An 18,746-nucleotide genomic window follows, 5' to 3' on the forward strand; every position below is an offset into this window, starting at 1 on the left:
TGACCTGGACCACCCCTCCACCCTCTGACCTCTTCACCCCCAGGCCTCCCTCCACGTCTGACATTCCCATGCATGCCCACCTGCCCACCAGTACCTGTGTGAGGTGAGGCTGTCATAGGAGCCCACCGTGTAATGGCGGAAAAGTCGCTTTGTCCGGTCCTCCCGGGTTTCTGAGGGGAGTGCAGTTGCTAGTGGAGGGTCATGTCCTCCAAGTGGCCTAAAGTGCCCCTTACCATACTGGTCACCAGCTCTGCCCACAAACACACTCCTGGCCTGGTTGTGCCACATGAATGGGGTCCTGGGCTCAGAGGTCCTACGGTAAGAGGGCTGAGGGGACCACATGGGATGTTCTGGCCTCTGGGGGTCAGGGTCCAGGACGGGGCAGGGGCTGTGGCTCACCTCTGTTCGATGCACAGGGCAGACTGGACAAGGCCAGGGCCATCCACAGAGAGCCAGAAGCCCCAGCGCCACGAGCAAAGAAGACATGTACATGCATGTGTGTGTGGCCCCCAGTTGTGTAGAAGTTCTGTGCTCACACGTGCCTGTGTGTGACCAGTCCTGTGCCCGTGTCACACTATATACCCGTGCACACTGGCATGGAGGTGGCATTGTGTTTTCGCTGAACCCCTCACAACGGCCCACTGATGGTCTCCTGCTCCAGACCCTGCCTCTGAGTGCGCAGGGGGTCCAGGTATGGGGGCTGGGTCCCCTTCCCTGATGTCACTGCATCCCATAGTCCCATCTGATCTCAAATCCCCTCACTGCCACCGCAGAGCTGGCCAGCTGTGTGCCTGCTGTCCCACCGCTGGCCTCACCTACAAGCCTGCAGGTTCTAATCCACACCTCCAGCCATTGCCCTGACTGCCCACACTCACTTCTCTGGTTCTCCAGGACCTCAAGAGATCCCGAGATGGCTCCTATCACCTCACATTTCATCCCTCAGCTCCTCCCTCATTTGCTATCATGTTAGCATTTCTCAAGATTTATTCATTCGACAAGTATTTATTGAGCTCCTACTACACACCAGGCATTGTTTATTTTTGGCTCTGAGAATCCAGCAGAGAACAGAAGAAAACCCCGACCGACCCCATGGCGTTTACAATCTATTCAAACAGAGAACGAATATAGACAAGAAACAGGTACCCACCTAACCTGTCAAATGCTGGTGCTGGGAAAAGGCAGGCCAGGGGTACAGAGAAGTTTACAGTCCTAGGGGTCACATGAAGCCTCCCCAGGAAGACAGAGTTGAACAAAGGCATAGCCGTGAGTGAGCAGCCATGGGTCATGTGGGTGAAGGGCTTCCTGGGAGCGGGGAGCTCAGGACAAAGCACACACGCAGGTGTCAGCTTGGGGTATTTGGGGGACAGTGAGCAGTTTGCCCAGCTGGAGCAGAGGGAGCGAGGCCGAGTGGGAGGAAACGAGATCAAACAGAACCTATAACTTCTGATGACCTGTGAGCTCCCTGTGGGTAAGGACCATATCTCACTTATTTCTGTGATCCTAGCACCGAGCACTGCATCTAGCACATGATAGTCCAAATGCTAACTGGACAGACAGATGGGTGGACAACTGGCTGGGTGAGTGGTGGACGGGTAGATACATGAAAGATGGATGAAATGAGATAGACAGATGGAGGGAAAGAGAGCAGGGGCCAAAGGGTAGTAGATGGGTAAACAGAGGGATAAGACTGAGTGGTTTGATGGACATGGGTGGGTGGGCAGATGGATGAGTGAATGCGTGGGTGGGTATGTGGGTGGGTGGATGGCTGGCTGGATGGATGGCTGGATGGGGGGGGATGGATGGATGGTGGGTGGGTGGGTGGGTGGGTGGATGGATGGCTGGATGGATGGCTGGATGGATGGATGGATGGTGGGTGGGTGGGTGGGTGGGTGGGTGGGTGCATGTGTGGGTGGGTAGATGGGTGAACGTGTGGGTGGGTGGAAAGATGGGTGGCTGGGTGGGTGGATGGATGGGTAGGTGGATGGGTAGATGGGTGGGTGGATGGATGGCTGGATGGATGGCTGGATGAGAGGGGGGATGGATGGATGGTGGCTGGATGGATAGACAAGTGGATGGATGGGTGTATGGATGGGGAACATATGGGTGGATGGATGGATGGTGGGATGGTAGGTGAGTCAAACGATGGATGGGTATAAGAGTAGATGGAACAGTGGCTGGGTGGAAAGAAGAAATTGCTCTTAGAATATCAGGAGACACCAATGTCAGGAAAAGTACTGGTCTGGATTTCAAGACCCTGCCAATAAACTTGTGTGAGTCTCAGTAAGTCAACAGTCCCTTTTGAGCCTCTGCTTAGAGTAGGAAAATTCACCTTGGAGGGTTGCCTAGGTTCTGATGGGCTGTAATTCCATCACCTGGGAATCCTCCCAGCGTCCCTCTGTGCTCTTCTGTCCTCTTCCCATACACGGCCCATGGTGACCGAGACCCTCTGCAACACGCCCATCTCCTGCCACCCAAGGCCAGAATAGGCCAGTCCTCAGCACCGCACAGGTCAGGCAGCAGACTCCTCCTGCCTCCAGCATGCCATTCTTCACGTGGACCAACTCCAGAAATGTTCCCGGCACCTGCCTGCACAGTGACCCCGCAACTCCACAGTTCTAGCAGCCCATTTTTAGATTTTGTCGACCAAACAAATTGTATTTATTACATAACACAAATTCATTTTCCAGTTTCATTAATCAGACACATAAAAGTCAGCTGAAGTAAAAACACACAGCATGACCCCCAAGTACTGGAAAGAGACAGAGGGAGGGAGGGAGGAAAGGAGGAAGGGGGGGGAAGGACGCTGCTACAGCCGCAGCTTCCCAGGGCCCCACAAACCAGCCTCCAGAATGTTCACGGCTCCGCCTCACAGGTCCTCCCCTCACAGCTCAACCCTCTCTGCTGGCAGCTGCCCCTTCGCCTCTCATGCTCCAGACAGGCTGTGGGAGGCACGCTCTGTGCTGACCCTGGGCATCAGCTTTGCCCACATGTGCTGGCACAGTGTCCCTTCCTTGGCCTCTAAGTCCCTCTGTCCCCACTCCAGTCTCAGAAACAGATCTTTCTTTGGATCTGGGCCTGTTGGAAGCCAGTTCCCATTCCTAGGCTGCCCTCTGGCCTCTGGCAGAAGTCAGGCCCTGGGTCCCAGCTCTCAGACTCTGCTCAGAATAGATGGCAGGCCCGGCCTGCAGCCGAGGACAGAGGTGACTCCTGCCCCTTCCCAGCAGGCAGTCTCCACCCATGAAATGTTCCTTTCTACCCAGGTACCTTCTGACACTGTCTCAGGCGACAAACCCCAGAGCCACCCCCATCTAGGAGCCCTGCAATTGCCCGGAGGCCTACAGCCCCTTCCCCAGGTTACCCTGCATCCCCCTCTCCATGCCTGAGCCCTCCCCTGCTGGCCCCCTGCACCTACTCACTCTGCCCTGCCTGGGCCTTCACACCAACCTGGAACTCAGCACAGCATCCCCATGTCCTCAGACACTCACAAACTTCCGTGCCACCATCCTCTCCGTACCCATGGCCACCAGACCCACCTCATGCTCTGGCTCAGCCCTGCCACCCTCACTGCACACATGGGCTCACTCATGCAGAGGACATGAACTGGCGGCCACAGCACAGACTCTGCAGCCACTGCTGACATCACAAGCAAGACTCTACCCCTTGGGCCATGGGACCTGCCCTCCTAGAAATGGACCAGCATCAATCCCTGCCGGACCTGCTGAGGGGAGTGCATTCCGACATGTGAAGTGCTTAAAACCACACCAGGTGCCTGGCCTGCTGGGCACACAGAGAGAAAACAGTCACACCCCAGCAAACGGCTGTGCCCCCAGCTGGGCACTGGGCGCTGGAGGGCTCCTAGTGACCCAATCAGGCTCAGCTCAGACGCCTCTGCTTTGAAGCCCTCTCTGCCTCCTTGGGCAGCCCGGGGCTCACATTCGCACGCCTCCATGACCACCACATACAAGCGCGTCTGCTGTAACCACTGTGCATGCCTGTCCCTCCCTAGGCAGAGGCAGCCTCTGTGATCCCGGCTCCCTAGGCAGGGACCAGCCCATGTCAAACACTTAACACCTGCTATTCTCAAACTCTGATTCCAGTCCAGACCTCCCTCCCACCCTCCCCAGCCTCAGACTCGGGTCCAAGTGCCCCTACAGACATCCAGTTCTCAAACCAGAACCTTCACTGCACACCTGGGGGAGCACAGAGCCTACTCCCAACTCCACAGATCTGGAGGACCCCTCCGCCACGCTCCACACAGGGCAGGGGTCCAGGCCACACAGGGGTGGGCCCCCTTTAGGAAACTCTCAACCCAGCTTAAGGGAACACCGTGAGCCTAGGCCCAAGCTCTGTGCACAGGGACGGACAGCGCAACCTTGGTCCAGAGATGCCACTGGTGACTACCACTAAGGAGGGGGCTCCCTCGTCCCACCAGCATTCTGGCCCAGAAGTGATGCTCGTGTGTCTGGGTGCCTCCTAGCCCCTAGTGTTCATTGCAAGGGTGTGCCCCAGACATGCAGCTGGCCTTAAAAGGACTGGCCACTCCTTTCCACTGGCAGGATCACCTCAGATCCCAACACCCAGAGGGGTCCCTCCTGGATGCCAAGTCCACCCCCACCTGCTGCCCTCAGACTATCCTGCCCCTCCAGGCCCAACTGGCCTCATTTCCTCTTGGCTGACCCAGGCCTCCCTGCACTGCCCACTTGGACAATCTGTCCACTTTGGAAAGACGCCTCTTTTCTCATAGTGACCTCTTTACTTGTCTGCCAGCCATGCCGGAATCACACGCTCCAATCACCCAGTATTTCTATGAGGACTATGTGGGGGGCACGGCCACTGGAAGGCACGTGTGTGATCACAGATGCACGTCCATACACGCGTGTCCCCATTGCTGTGAAGTGTCTAAGTATGTGTAGGGTGTGTAAGCGCCGTGTGTCATGCACGCAAGTTTGCGGCCACTTGGAATGTGTGTTTGAGTTTACCCTAGTCTTTTCTCTGAATATCCACGTGTCTTGAGGTCCAGGCAGCCCAAGGGGAGCAGGGGGGGCAGTGTCCCCACAGAGCCGCCCAGGGATTGTGGGGTCACTCACCATGCCTCGTGTCGTACTGTCTCATCTGCACCTCCTCCACGCAGTCGGCCGGGAACCAGCCTGTGCGGCCCTTCACGGTTCCCTCCCAGAAACCGCCCTCCCCAATGCTGAGCACTGGGGGACAGAAGTCAGACAGGCTGTCAGGGCAGTGGGGACCCCACCACCACCTCAGGCTCTGGTTCTGCCCCCCCCCTTCTATGTTTTTCCCTCCCTTCCCCTCCCCTTCCCTTCCCTCATCCTCCTGGCTTTTTCCCTGGAAAGATTTTGGGATCCACATAGAAGAGAAATGAACAGATGGGCACAGCACAGGATGGGCATGTGGGGGACAGAGAGACACACAGATGGACACACTCGAGGGGGGACAGGAAGCAGAGGCAGGGGCCACAGTCCTGCTCCTGCTCTCACAGGTGACCCCTCTCCTCCCACCTCTGAAAACCAACCCAGTCCTTCCTCAGTCTCCCACCCCAGGGGCCACTGCCAAGAGCTCAGGGTCACTGTGCTATGGCCAGGTGATTAGGCCACAAGATGAAACAAGGAGAGCTGACCCTCACAACTATTTCTCCCTTAGGCACCCACAAAGACAGGACCCCCGTGATGACAGAACCACATAATGAGGAGGCTGTCGAGGCACAGCAGCCCCCCAGAACAGAGAAAGCCCCAGTGACAGAAGCCCTGGTAATACACAGATACCCACATAACTGTCACAGATATCACCCACACTGGCACAGGGTCCCCACAGAGCACAAGGTTTTCCAATGAAGTCCCAGAAGTGACATAGGAACCCCTTCATTCTAGGAAACTCTGTAATGGGACAGGGTCCTTCAAACACACAGAACCCCAGTGACACCAGCCCCCATGACACAGAAACACCCCAATGATGAGAGGAACCTCTACGGTGACACAGGGAACTCATAATGACAGAGAATTGACAGGAACCCCATAAAGACAGACACCCCTCCCTGACACAGAGCCCTTCACAGTGACACAAGGAATCCCCAGTGGCAGATGCATCCCATAATGACCACAGTGTCTCAGAGTTCCCAGGGTTACCCACACTGACAGGGACCCCCAGAATGGCATTAGCCTCTCCGCGGTCGCCCCGGGCCCCGCGCCCCCTCACCCTTCACGGCCTCGCCGCGGTGCAGCGGGATCTCGCCCTCGCCCTGCGGGTTGTGCGCCTTCACGGCGATGAACTTGCGGCCGGGGACGGCGCTGTAAAGTTTCCGCTTCGGGCCCCGGGGCGGCGGCACAGGGGGCGCGGGGGCCGCGGGGCCCTGGCCGGGCGCTGGGCCGGGGCCGCCGGGGCCGCCGGGCCCGCTCGGGCTGTAGACGAACACGTAGGTGACGGACGCGATGCCGGGGGGCAGCGGGCACGCGAAGCCGGCGCCCGGGGCCTCCATGGCGAGCGGCCCGGCCCCGCCGCCGGCCTCACCGCAGCGCCTGCCCGCTGCCCGCCGCCCGCCCGCCCGCCGGGGGCCCGGCCCGGGGCCGCTCCATGGGCCGCGCCGCCGCGCCCGGCCCGCTCCCGCCAGCGCACGAGCCGCGCCCGCTCAGGGCTCCGGGGCCGCGGGGCTGCGCTCCCGGGCGCGCCGGGCTCGCTCCATGCCGCGGCCGCCCCGCGCCCCGCCTCCTGCGCGGCCGGGCTCCTCCCTCTGCGGGCGCCGGCCCTCCCCCGCGCTCCGCCGCGGCCCCCACACGGGCGAGGCCACCGGTGAGGGGACTGCGGTGCGGGAGGGAGGGGAGAGAGGAGGACGGGGAGGGGGGAGGGGCAGGCGGCCAGGTGGGAGCTGGGCAGGGACTGGTGGGCTTCAGACATCAGAAAAGCCGCGTAGCGAAGGTTCCCGCCTGCTCGGTCCTTGGCCTCCTCACACCCTGACTGCTGCCATGTGCTGGGCCCCTGAATTCCCTTTGGGACCTGCGTCCTCTCCTCCTTGGACACCTGCCCCTGATGCCCATGACCTCTCCGTGCTGACCAGCTAACCCAGGCCGCTCCCTGACCTGAGGCCTCGGTCTTCCCCCTCGCCCTGCTCAAAAGCCTGCACTGGCTCCCTAGTACCTAGGCCGACCAGCTCCACGTTCTCAGCCAATAGCCAGGCTCTCTGGGACTGACAATTAGACTACAGTTCAGTCACATATTTGGTGCCTTCCTTTCCCTCCTCTGGGCTGTGCATGCTGCTGTCCCCAACACCTGCTCCCGCCAGTCACAAGACTGTCTCTGGACTCCACACCCACCTTTCTCTGCCCTGCTGTCACGATAGCTGGCGGGGACTTGGCCAACACACTCCTGGGGGGCTAAGGCTCCATGCCAGGCTCTGCCAACAGGGGGCGCTAGGGGGCTGCACCTCCCTCGTAGCCGGCCACCTGTCCCCCATGGCAGCTCAAATGCCACTCTGTCTCCTTGGACGAAAGGTGACCTCTCCTCCAGAGGCCCTCTCCTGCCAGGTGCACCAAACTTCCTCAGCCCCTCCTGGCCACTCACAGGAAGGCCCCTTACCTGGATCACTGCCCACCTGTCAGCCCTGTGCCCCAGCGGACAATGTCTTTCTGAGACCTTTAGGACCTACTGCTGTTAGCCTCCACCACATCTGACATGCTAGGAACCTACTAAATGTTTGTAAAAAAATAATAATTCTGCTGTCCCCACAGAGCAGTGAGCTAGAGCCCCACACACACCAGGTCTTAGTTTTGTGTTTGCTGAAAAGGGAATTAATATCCAAAACAAATGGAAGCATGGCATCCACACACCTCCATCTCAGGAGCAGCCCTCTGCAAAACCAAAACATCCCAAAGTCTGTTCTTTTCGCCACGGTACCACTCTACCCTTAGAAAAATCCAAGGGACATGGAAAAGTTTTGGGGAGAATTGGGTGATTTGGGGCAGGACAGACAGCCTTGGAGTCTGGGCACAGAAACGGAAAGACAGAGGCAATGGGAGAAGACAGAATGGCTTTTCCAAGCTCCTGCTGAACACTCAGGCTTAGAAAGTTGGGGAGTCCGGTCTGCTTGGGCCCAGTTACGCTGCTTCCAAGCCCTGTGACTTTGGACAAGTCCTCACCCCACCTGAGCGTCAGGACCCTCATCTGTGAAGCGGTGTTAACAGAGTACAGCCTCCTACAGGGTCACGGCTAAGTGAGATGACACAGCCCAGCTGTCCTCATGCAAACAGGCTGTTTGTGTGACTCTCATGCTACGTGTCCTGGGCATCTTCTGTGTGGCAATGGAGAAACTGTAGGAAACGTCCCCTGCCCTCAAGGTAGGCTGACCTGTGCTGAGGGTGGGGTCCCAATAGCGACCCCCTCACCTGCCCAGGTTCCGGAAGGAAACGGCTTCAGTGGGATTAGTCCCCCGTTGCTGATGAGAACCCCAGGTGTAGAGTGGTTAGCGGACCTGCTCAAGGCCAGTCAGCAGAGGCAAGGTCTGCACTGGACCCAGCCATCTGTCTGCAGAGCCAGTGCCCACACTTCCACCGCCCACTGCACAGCCCACAAAGGCTGGGGCGCTCTGGTCAGGAACCTGCCCTACGTTCTGGGGATGCGAAGTCTCTCACAGGCCCCTGGTTGGGTTGTCAGGGGCCCAGTGCTCATGGTAAGGAGTAAAGTAGAGCCACAGTGCCCGCTGCTAGAGGAGCAGGAGGAAGACCAAGACACCCCTTTGAGGACAGTGCTGGGGTTCACCTGTAGGGGTCAAGCCCTCACAGACAGAAGGCTCCATTCCCTAACCCCATGCCACGTGTGGCACAGCCCTGCATCAGTCCAGCTGTCACCCTCCTCCCTGGCACCACAGGAACCTGTCTAAACCAGGGGTCTGACCGATCCTCTCCTCCCAACACGCTCCCTCAGCTGCCCACTCTCCTCAGAGCAAGTCCAGTTCCAACCAGAGATCAACGTGGGAGAGCCTGCCCTGCCCCACAGGACGTCACCTTCTTCCCTTCTCCACTCGGGGAGGTCAATCTGGGGGCCTGGGAGTCCCCCCACCCCAAGCCTCAGCCCATCCGACAGCACTTGGCTTCTCCCTGCCTCTCCTGCTGGCTCCCCCTGGCTTGGGTGCTGGCACCCCACCCTCCTGGACCCGGCCAGGGCTTCCATCCTACCTGATCTTGCTCTGGCTGCCCCAGCCTGCTGCAGGTCCACTGACGTTATCTTGGTCACCGTCCCGTTCCCGGTCCCGGTCCCGGTCCCGGTCTTTCTCCTCCTGCAGACGCTGGAGCAGCAGCTGGTGGGGGAGGCTTCGCAGCGACGGCCCAGGTGAAGCTGCCGGCTGTACCTCACCCTTCAGGTTGATGTCGCTGGCTGAGCGCTGCAGGGGCCGAGGGGAGGCCAGGCCACTGGGGCCAGCCAGCCGCCGCCGCTTTGCGTAGGTGGGGGTTTCCCTGAATGGTACTGGGGGGGGGGGGCATAGATGAGACTCTTGGCAGCCAGGGTGACCAACTCGTTCCGGTTGTCCTGGGCTTTCCAGAGTTTAAAACTAAAATCCTATGTCCCAGAATCTGCCTTAGTCCCAAGCAAACCAGGACAGTTGGCCACCCTCTGAGTGAAGCCAGCATTGGAGGTCACATTCCAAACTGGCTCCACTCTAAATTCGGGGGTAGAGCCACTCGTCCTGTCTGCCACACTGAGGTCCTGGGGAAGCTCAGATCTGCTCCTGGAACTGCCCATTCACAGGCTTCAGGAGACAGAACAAACAGGCCACAAATTTGGGAGATATGGTGACAAATCTCACCAGACTACTGCTGCATGGGACCATTTGCTGTGGACTATAACCAGGGAGACTGTCAAAGACTGTCTAGACCAGGGATTGGCAAACTTCTGGAAAGAATCAGTAGCTATTTCAGGCTTTGTAAGCCATGTAGTCTCTGCTGCAAAGACTCACCACTGCCGCTGTAGCACAAAAAGGGCCACAAACAATATATAAGCAAAAGGTGTGGCTGGGTTCCAATAAAACTTTATTTAAAAAGCAGATGGGGATTATAAAACACGATCCAACTATATATACTATTTACAAAAGAATCACTTAAGATCCAAAGACACAAGTAGGTTAAAAATAAAAGGATAAAGAAAGATATTTCATGTAAACAGCAACCAGAAGAGAACTAAGTAGCTATATTAATATCAGACAAATAGACTTAAAGACAAAAAGTGTTACAAGAGACAGAGAAGGACATTATATATTGATAAAAGTGTCAGTTCATAAGTAAGTTAACAATTACTAACATATATGCATCGAAGAGAGCTTATCAAACAAAAATATGAAACAAACATTGACACATTTAGAAGAATAGACAGTTCTACAATAATACTTAAGACTTCAAAACCCAACTTTCAATAATGGACAGAACATCTAGAGACAAGATCAATAAGGACAAGGAAGACTTGAACCAATTAGACCTAACAGGTATATATACAGAGAGAGGGAGAATACACTCCACAAAACAGTAGCAGAATACATGTTCTTCTCAAGTGCACATGGAACATTTTCCAGGATAGACCATATGCTACACCAAAAAACAAGTCTTAATAAATTGTAAGAGACTGAAATCATATAAAGTAACTTCTCCAATCACAGTGGAATGAAACTAGAAATCAAGTACAGAATAAAAATGGAAAATTCACAAATATGTGAAAAATTAAACAACACACTCCTATACAACCAATATGTCAAAATAGAAATCACAAGGAAAAATAGAAAACACTTTGAGAAAATGAGAACAAAAACCAACACACCAAAACTTATGAGGTGCGGCCAAAGCAACACTAAGAGGGAAATTTATAGCTATAAACACCTATGTTTAAAAAGGATAGAGGTCTCAAATCAATATCCTAATTACACATCTTACAGAACTAGAAAAAGAGAAGCAAACCAAACCCAAAGCTAGCAGAAGCAAGGAAATAATAAAGGTTAGACAGAGATTTAAAAAAAAATAGATAATAGAAATACAGGGAGAATCAATGAAACCAAAATTGTTTCTTTGAAAATATCACCAAAATTGACAAACCTCTAGCTAGATTAAGGAAAACAAAGATGGACACAAATAACTAAAATTAGAAATGAAATGAGGGGTGTTACTACCAATCTTACAGAATTAAAAAGGAACATGAGAGAATATTATGAACAATCATATGCGAACAAATCAGATAAGCTAGATGAGATGGACAAATTTCCAAAACTCACTCAAAAAGAAAACAGAAAATCAAAACAGACCTACAACAAGCAAAGAGACTGGGTCAGTAATCACAAATCCCCCAACAAAGTCCAGCATCCTAGCACATTATTCATGAATTCTACCAAACATTTAAAGTAGAATTAACACCAGTCCTTCTCAAACTCTTCCAAAATACTGAAAAGGAAGGAACACTCTTAACTCATTCCATGAGTGATTACAACGTGAGCAAAGGATGTGACATTTCTCCAGACATCTGAGTGGCCAACAAGCACATGACCAGATGCTCACATAATCAGTCACCAGGGAGATGGGAATCGGAACCCCGATCAGATCCCAGCGCACACTGACTGTAACAGCTCTAGTTTTTTAAAAACTGATCAGAACAAGTGTTGGTGAGGATTTAAAGAATTTGGAACCCTCATACACCGCTGGTGGGAACATAAAATGGTGGGAAACAGTTTGGCAGTTCCTCAAAAAGTTAAAAATAGAATTATAATGTGACCCAGCAATTCCACTACTAAGTATATACCCAAAATAATTGAAAACAGCTATTCAAAATAAATACATTTCACATATGTTCATAGCAGCAATATCACAATGGCCAGAAGGTAGAAACAACCCAAGTGCCCATCAAAGGATGGGTGCACAAAGAAAATGTCACGTATACAAACAACAGAATACTATTCAGCCGCAAAAAAAATGACGCAGTGACATATCCTGCAATCTGGACAAGCTTGGAGTGAGCTGAGTGAGAGAAGCCAGACACCAAGGGCCACACAGTGTGTGATTCTATTTGTATGAAGTATCGGGGCTCGGGGAACGCACAGACAGAAAGCACGTGAATGGCTGATGGGCTGACACAGGGAATGTGGCATAACCACCTAATGTGCACAGGCCTTCCTTCTCAGGGGACGAAAACGTTTTGGAATCCAATAGAGTTGGCTGCACAACATTGTGAATGTACTAAATACCACTGAATCAGTCAATTTAAAATAGTTAATTTTACATTATATGAATTCCATTTCACATGAAATTTAGATCCTCAATTTTAAAGTCTCAACTGAAAACAGAAAAAGCTGGCTGTAGGCTGGACGTGGCCACGGCTGTTTGCCAAGCCCTGTTCTAGACGCCTGTTAGGTGGAACGTGGGCCGCCGGCCAGCAGCCTCCCCAGGTGCTGGGGCTCGGTGCAAACGCAGAACCCAGGCTCCTGACCTGCTGAGTCCCACAGTAACGCAATCCCTGTGTGACTCAAATGACATTAACATCCCTAGTGCACTGAGGGACAGAACATGTGCTTGAAAGTGTGTGTCAGGGAGGGGGGCCCCGACGTGGCCCAAGGCGACTGGTGAGAGAGCAGAGGCACCAGGGGCCCTGCTTCAGGCCTATCACTCTAGAGGGTGCAAGTGGGGCTGCCAGGGGGCTTCAGGGTGTCCTGTCCCTGAGGGTGACAGATCCCAGCCTATCAGACCCCTCCAGGTGGGTTCCTTCCGTGAGGAAGAAAAAGGAGGGTGGATGGGCAGAGGCTCCCCCCAGCTCCTCCTGTGTGCAGGCCCCACCCAGGGTCCTCAGGCTGAGGTGGGACATGGCAATCTGTGTGTCTGTCACTGAGGGAGTCTTTGGAGTGAGTCCCAGGGCGGTGGGGATGATAAGGACAGACCCCTGGATGGCCTAGGTCTGAGGATAGACTCTGCCATTAACCCCCCACGTGCCTCAGTTTCCTCCTCCGTAAACATGGACTAACAGTCACTCGTGGGGGGTTGTTGAGAAGGTGAATTAAGATAACAGGACATACAGGAATTACTCGTAAACACATTACCATGTAGCTCAGGCTAGATCACCTGAGCATATGTGACACCTGAGCAGGTGAGGTGCATGGCCAGCAGAGTAGTGACCACAGTGGGACCTTGGCTCAGCCACCGTCTGCCCAACCCCCACCAGCTGAGTGCACCCCGAGCACCTGTCCACATCACAAGATGAGAGGCAGCTGAGGCCTTCCTGCCTCTTAGTCTGGGTCACAAACAAGCCCTCTCCCTGCAATCGGCTGGACCAAGGCCACCTGCCAGAGTCCAGACCCACAGAACCAAATCCCACACGAGGCCAGAGGTGAGAAGCGGATGCAAATAATGTAAAAGACCATGTTTTACTTAAGAGAAACTGAGGCCCTACACTTTCCCATGGCTAGACGACCACAGCAGAGCAGAGAGCCCCGCACGTCCACAAGCCCAGGTTCCCCAGGCTGATGACCACCTCCAAGCACGACCCAGCCTGAGCAGAATGGAGCCCTCACTCTTGCCACCAATTCAAGCTCAAACCTCATCACTGTTCTCTCCCAGCCCAACCAGGGCCCCAACCCTACACCATGTCATCAGCTCACTCATTCACTTAGCGCCAGCTGCCCGGAACTGCTCAGGCCCTCGGACGCCCCATCCATGATCATGGTGCCCTGACCCTGCTTGGGGCATCAGGGGCCCAGATCCCAGTCTTACTAGAGGGAGATCTGCTCAGGGAGACTCTATAGAGGAAGGGTCCTCAAACACGAACTTGACCTTAATCTCAACCCCCGCCCCAATAGTAACCTCACATCAGAATAAGAAGGACCCTAACCTGAGACCACCCCTCGCTGCTTGCTGCTCACGCTCATTTTAAATTTTCTTAAGTGGGAGATTCCGCACTCATGACAGAAAGGGGAGGCTGGGACTCTCGTTCCAGAGAGAGCCATGGGCAGAAACACCTGGGCCAACCAGGACACGGAGGGGGCTGAGAAGGGAGCCCGTGTGGCCAGGTGGCTGGAGGGCGGGCCTCAGGCCAGAAAGTACTCTTTCCAGAAGGGGAGGCCCACCCACTCCTGCAGCCCCAGACACCCCACACCCACCAGTGACATGGGATTAGGTGGGGACCTCCTTGAGGCTACAGGTGACAGCTGTGCCCATCTTCCTGCCTGCCCGGGAGTTGAGACTAGACTACATGTCCTGGTTTTCCTTCTGGGACCACACACAAGAGCTCTGAGCCCCTGGTCCCGAGGACAGCAGTGGCCTGTTCCCATACACATCCCACAACTGTGTTGTCCTGACATGCACACTGACATGCTCTCATCTGACCGAGGCACACTATGGGCCCCATAAACTAGTTCTTGTTCCAGGCTGGAGTAAAACGCTGAAGGTCAGTGGCTGAAATCCACTGCCCCTGCTGACCCTTTATATGACCTAATGGGAGAACAAACCTGGAGCCTAACTTCTGCACCCTCTCAACCTCAGTTGATCCCTAAACCCAGCACTGGCCCCAACCAACAGCCCTAACCTAACCATGCCCTTGACCTTGACCTGACACTTTGTCCACTCTACACAGGCTCTTCCCTCAACACGTCCCATACCTGTAGGGTCCATGACAGGCTACCGACAGATCCAAGCACAGCTAGCAGCGAAAGCTGGAGAAAGAGGCTCAGGGCACAGGGGCTCCCTCATAGCATCTCCCCTGAAGCCCTATACCTGTCAGGCCCCTGACAACCCCCACAAACCCACAGTCAGCAGAGACCTGGAGTGGGCGGAACTCACCAACATCCGAGTCTTTGTGGGTCTTGATGACCTCCGCCAGCTCAAAGTTCCCGGCGATGATGGCCACCTGTGGTGGGGGCCAGGAGGGAGGCTCAGCTGCAGCAAATTCACCGCCCCCTCGGCCCCTGGCAGCTCCTTCTCGGGCTCCTGTGTGGGGTCTTCCATGCATGGTTGGCGGCCCCAGGCTCAGACCCAAGCCCCTGTTTAACCCGCCAGCCCGGTATGCCCGGGACTGAGGAGTATCCTGGGAGATGAGACTCTCAGAGCTAAAACTGAGACAGTCCTGCACACGCCGGGCACACCACGGGTCACCTGGCCTGTTCTCTCAGCGGCCCCTCCACACACACCATCTCTCCTGTCTCAGCCATGGCCCCGCGCTGTCTTGCACCTGTCACCGTCCCTCTCCCCTTCCCGAGCCCCTGCGTCTAGTCTTCCAAAGGGCCCTTCTAGACAGGCCTCCACTGCCGCCTCCACAGTGGCCTGGCCTGCACTCCGCACATCACCTCAGAGGCCTCCAAAGCCCTCGCTGCCACTGAGCACAGAGTCCCAGTTCCCTCCTTGGTCCCAAATCCCCATGGCCTGGTCTCCAACTCCTCCTGCAAACTCCAGGCCACATGGACACCCGTCCACTTTGTCAAGCCAGTGCCGAGAACCAAACCCACCCAGAGAAAAGGCTCAGAAACGTCACCTAATTAAGTCAGGGGCTGGGACCACCCCTCTCACCCGGTTCAGCCTCTGTACCCCACCTGTCTGTGGAAGGTCAGGCCCACACCTGTTCTCCTCTGGCCCCAGAGCCCTCCGGGCAGGCCCCCTCTCTCCCTAGAAGTGAATGAGATCACTGTCCTCAATGAACACCCCCGGAAGCCCACCTCTGCTGGCCCACCCATCCCCCACCTCACCCTAGGGAGACCCTAACATGAGTTTCCCTATCGCCTCAGGTCCGCAAAAGACAAGTCACACAGACACAGATGGACAGACGCCCCTGGAGCAGCTGCCGTTCCTATAAGCCACTCCTGTACCTGGAAGGCCGTCTGGCTGTTGTAATTGCGGACATCTTTGTTGGCTCCACGGAAAAGCAGGACACGAGCACAGCTCTCCTGTGGGGAGGGTTGGAGTGGGGGTCAGGATGTTACAGCACATGCACACATAGGGGGCACGCACACCCACACATGCACAGCACAGGATGAGCTGCTCAGGTGCACACGTGCAGGGCCTACCTGGCCAGGTGCACACAGTTCACACATGGCTGTTTAGAACACACGTGTGTTCAGGGAACAGACGTGCACACAGATGCTTACAAGGCCATAGCTCACTGCAGGGCACAGGACATACACGCGTGCACACACCTGGTTGTAGAGGGCGCAGATGTGCAGGGCGGTGTTCCCCGAGGCGTTCTGGGCCCCCATGTCGGCCCCGTAGAACAGCAGGTGCTCCAGGTGCTGCACGTGTCCAAAGCGGCAGGCCTGGGGGAGGTGCAGGGCTGCTGGATCCCTGGACAAGCCCAACCGCTCCCCCACACACAGGCAGGACTCCCCACCTCATGATCCCTGCCCACCTGGTGGATCTCCTGCCAGCCATTCTCATCAGTGGTCCCCAGCTGGGCATGGTCGTGCAGGAGAAGCTCACAGCAGAGGGCGTCCCCGCCCCCCAGGGTGCTGTGGTACAAGGGCGTCAGGCCGCGGCTGTCTTTATAGTCGGGGGAAGCGCCCAGGTCCAGCAGGGTCTGAGGGTTAGGAGCTCAGTGTCTGTCCGTGCTGGGTCTGGCTTCTTCCCCATCCTGGGCCATGTGCCCCTCCAGGCCTGGACCCCCACACTGGACTGACCGTCAAAGCTGCCGCGTTACGCTGGCGTGTGGCACAGTGCACAGCGGTGAGCCCGTCACGAGTGCGGAAGTCCAGGTGAGCGCCACCATTCCTCAGCGCCTTCAGCAGGTCGGCTGCATTGTCCAGCTGGGCCGCGAGGCTCAGAGGACACTCTGGGTTCAGGGACAGAAGAAGGTTACAGCCCAGCCACTCCAGGGCCACGCCCCTCCCTGCTGTGCTGCTCACCTCCTGAGTCAGGATCGTGGAAGTTGGGGTCCAGCCCCTTGTCCAGCAGGCGGGCCACCTTGTCCGTGCTGTGCAGCTGGACGTAGTCCATGAACTTTTTCAGGGTCGCCTAGAACACCAGGCCACCCTGGTCAGCCAACATCACAGCTACTGTCATCTGACCGTCACCTACCTCTGACTGGGCCACCTCTGGGGCATCTGCTGCCCCAGCTTCTCTCCCTGTCCCAACTTTCCCTGCATCCTCATCACTCCCAAGATGGCCTGTTCCTTCTCTGGCCCATCTTCCTTACGAGCTCATCCCATGGCAGACCCCCACCCCAGGGGCCCTTCTCCACCCCTAGCTGGCCCCATCTGTGACATGCTTTTAACTGCCCCGTATGCATTAATTGACTCAGCAAAGCCTCACTGAGCCCCTGCTGGTGCTACAGATGCCAGAGGTCCCAGGCCTTCTAGAAACACTCAGAGCACACCAGGAATAGGAGAGGGCACCATGGGAACCACTCCACAGGAGGTGGCCTCCTCAGGTGGATGAGGATGATGAAGTAGGAGGAAGGGCTGACGACCGAGGGGAGACCTCAGCCGGACCCATGGTAGGCGGTATGATGATAGGGGCCAACTGGAGCCCACGCAGCAGAAACACAGGGCTTGGTAAATAGTAAAACTCATCCGAAAAACAAGTGAGACTCACTGAAGGTCAAGAGTCACCAGTGTCCCGTAGGTCACTGAGGACAGCTTTGGAGGAGAGGTAACCATGGGAGGAACCCAGGGTGACAGGGTCACACCAGGGCAAGTGGAGGGAGAGAGGAACCTTTCCACAAGTCTCTGCCCAGCCACAGTTGTGTCTGCTGACCACCAGTGCTCTGGGGCAGCAGAGTAGTCTGGCATGGAGGATCCAAGGTCACAGAGGGGTCACTGGGGCACAGGGGTGAGTGCTCGGAACCCTCTCCTAGACTCCAGAGAAATGCCCAGCAAGCAAATGTCCACTGGTCCACAGGAGCCTGAGGGGGGAGCTCAGGGGGTCCACCTGTGGGGAGGGATCATAGCACCCACCCTGCCCCTCCTACGTTCCGAGAAGGCAGCAAGGTGCCCCCCAGAGAGCATTTGGGGTCGGGCCCACCTAACAATAGTGCCCTGCAGTAACCCCACACATGTGCCTGGGCACAGAGCCCCAGAGTTAGACAGATGTGGGTCCAATCCCAGCTTTCCTGGCTGCACAGCTGTGAGCAAGTCACTTAACTTCTCTGGGACTCAGTGTCTACAAAATGGGATAAAAACAGTCCCTCCCAGGAGAAAACTGATGAGACGTCTGGTCCTAAGTGCCCAGCGCGGGCGATCACCAAGTGCGGGCTCCTTGCTCTCCCCACCCCTGCCCAGCTCCTCCAGTGACCACATCATGTACCTGTTCACTTGTCTCCCACCAAGATATGCTCTCGGACCCCCCCTCCCCATGAAGCCCACCAGAGAGGTCAGCAAGAGTCTCATCTGACTGGAACCCATCACCAGACCACCCACCCCACAGCCACGGTGCCGGGTCGGCACCCAGCCCTCCAGCCCCCACCCAACACCCGCTCTGGGCCTCTGACAACAGAGAAAACAGGCCGAGCCAAAGTTGAAGGGGCTGTGGTCAGCCCCGAGCTGGGGTGGGGGGTTCTGGGAGCAGAGGCAGTGCCTCTAAAAGGAGCTTTCAAAGGACAGTTTTGACATCACAAAAGCCAGTCATGGTTGAGGTGGAGGAATGTGGGCCACCAGGAAGGAAGAAACTTCTAGGGTCCCTCCCTGTGGCTACCTCCTTACCTTAGTGTGAAGCTTTGCAAACTGCTTATCATCGATCAGGTTCTGGGCGTAAACTCGCCTCTTGTATCGAAACTGCTCAGGTAAAGAAAAGGCGGGGAAAAAGCAC

The 18,746-nt window shown here is 55.9% G+C and overlaps 1 protein-coding gene across 2 annotated transcripts in view; it reads right to left on the reverse strand.

Annotated features, from left to right (window-relative positions):
• SHANK3 (SH3 and multiple ankyrin repeat domains 3) overlaps positions 1-18,746 on the reverse strand; it is a 47,006-nt gene that overhangs the window by 26,627 nt on the left and 1,633 nt on the right. For both annotated transcript variants that reach the window (XM_074326677.2, XM_074326676.2), the window contains exons 3-13: positions 18,641-18,712; positions 16,847-16,955; positions 16,622-16,773; positions 16,354-16,521; positions 16,145-16,261; positions 15,818-15,895; positions 14,799-14,865; positions 9,177-9,465; positions 6,208-6,410; positions 5,088-5,201; positions 95-170 (exon numbers count right to left, since the gene is read on the reverse strand). In XM_074326677.2, the coding sequence (XP_074182778.2) occupies positions 95-170; positions 5,088-5,201; positions 6,208-6,410; positions 9,177-9,465; positions 14,799-14,865; positions 15,818-15,895; positions 16,145-16,261; positions 16,354-16,521; positions 16,622-16,773; positions 16,847-16,955; positions 18,641-18,712 (1,445 nt within the window). The remainder of the gene's footprint in view (positions 1-94; positions 171-5,087; positions 5,202-6,207; positions 6,411-9,176; positions 9,466-14,798; positions 14,866-15,817; positions 15,896-16,144; positions 16,262-16,353; positions 16,522-16,621; positions 16,774-16,846; positions 16,956-18,640; positions 18,713-18,746) is intronic.

Source organism: Rhinolophus sinicus, chromosome 1 (assembly GCF_057876585.1).
Source record: "Rhinolophus sinicus isolate RSI-liver-muscle chromosome 1, RSI-T2T, whole genome shotgun sequence".
Lineage (NCBI taxonomy): Eukaryota > Metazoa > Chordata > Mammalia > Chiroptera > Rhinolophidae > Rhinolophus > Rhinolophus sinicus.